At 49.3% G+C, this 1,422-nt stretch overlaps 1 protein-coding gene across 1 annotated transcript in view; it reads left to right on the top strand.

The window, feature by feature from the left end:
• The window catches only part of LOC106147644 (butyrophilin subfamily 2 member A2-like), a gene marked incomplete in the record, with an annotated part of 24,083 nt that overhangs the window by 6,659 nt on the left and 16,002 nt on the right, over nucleotides 1–1,422 (top strand). The window contains 1 exon segment of the mRNA XM_013510131.1: nucleotides 29–310. Coding sequence (XP_013365585.1) covers nucleotides 29–310 — 282 coding nt within the window.

The raw sequence follows: 1,422 nt of genomic DNA on the forward strand, positions 1-1,422 counted from the left end.
ATTATTTTCCCTCTCCCGATTCCTCCAGCCTCAGGTGCCCCTCCTCACATCCACATTCAGCCTGCGCACAGTGGGAGCATTAAGATGACCTGCTCGTCCTCGGGGTGGTACCCAGACCCTGAGCTCCAGTGGAGGGACCCACGAGGACGGCCCCTGTCACATGACTCTGTGATGATGTCTGTACAAGAACATGGCCTGATCCACGTGAAAAGCTCCGTCACAGTGAAAGCAAGCTCAAGAGCAGATGTGTCCTGTGCAGTCCAGAACCCTGTGCTCAGAGAAGAAAAGCTATCGCGTATCTCAGTGGCCGGTGAGTTCCCTCAGAGCCCTCATCCTGCGATGTCAGTGCTGAGGGGAGGTGGACGAGCGATGACTCTGCTGGGAAGACGGGAGGAAAGGTCCAGTTCACACATCTCCAACTCTTATTTGGAAAGCTAGCTAAATATATTTGCTTTCCTATTTTTTATTTTTGTATCATAAACCATTATTTCACTTCATAATACATGGTGTTATGGATAAGCAAAACATGTAAGTGTAACAGTATTCTGAGGAATATGTGGAAATTCATTCCAAACTTTTCAGATGACATTTACAAGGGAGACTCCTGCATAACAATGAGTTTTTTCCCCTTAGTCACATTGAGTTGAAGTCCTGGTGTTGCCACGTCCTTTCCCTGTGACACTGGACAAGTACTGGCCACTATCTTCCAGTCCCCTGTTAAACAGCAGTAACCCCGCTGTCTGTGTCGTTACACCGTGGTGAGCAGTGACTCACGTCCGGCATCCGAGGGCGGAGAAGAGCTGCACGCCGCAGTCTGCGCTGTGCTCCGTCCGCAGTGACCGCTCCCAGGAGTCCCGTGTGGCTCCGATGCCCCTGCAGCTTCCGTGACTGCTCTCCTCAGTCTCGGAGGAACTGCGGAGCCTGTGGACTCGCTGCGCACTCCCTGTGCATTTGTCCTCTCTCCAGCCTCAGCTTTTGCCCCTTTCTCTCCTTCTCCACCATCTCTCTCCCCACTCCACACAGCACCGACGCCCATGGCGCTGACTGCGGGGCTCCTTCTGTCTCCTCTCAGGAGCAGTTCCTGCTGGTCCCTGAGACCTGCGCCCTTCCCAGGAGCCGTGCCCAGCGGGGCCTGCACTGTCTCTCCACGGTCCCCTGTTTATTCTGAATTGTAATTTTCTCTATCCTCATACGGAGTATAAACTGTTGTAGATATTGTGTTGTAATTCTTAAATATCCCCACTAATTGGTAATTTAATTGGTGCCTAATATATATTGCCAGTTTGATATAGAGATTAATGTTTGAAGGAATTAATAAAACATGTCCTTTTTATTGTTTAGTTTGGTAACTTACACACATCAAAGGTAATTAATGTGACAGCTTTTGAAGTTGGGATTGTAAAAATAGAATTATGTACCAGA

Source organism: Chinchilla lanigera, unplaced genomic scaffold, assembly GCF_000276665.1.
Source record: "Chinchilla lanigera isolate Chin_1 unplaced genomic scaffold, ChiLan1.0 scaffold00212, whole genome shotgun sequence".
Classification (NCBI taxonomy): Eukaryota; Metazoa; Chordata; class Mammalia; order Rodentia; family Chinchillidae; genus Chinchilla; species Chinchilla lanigera.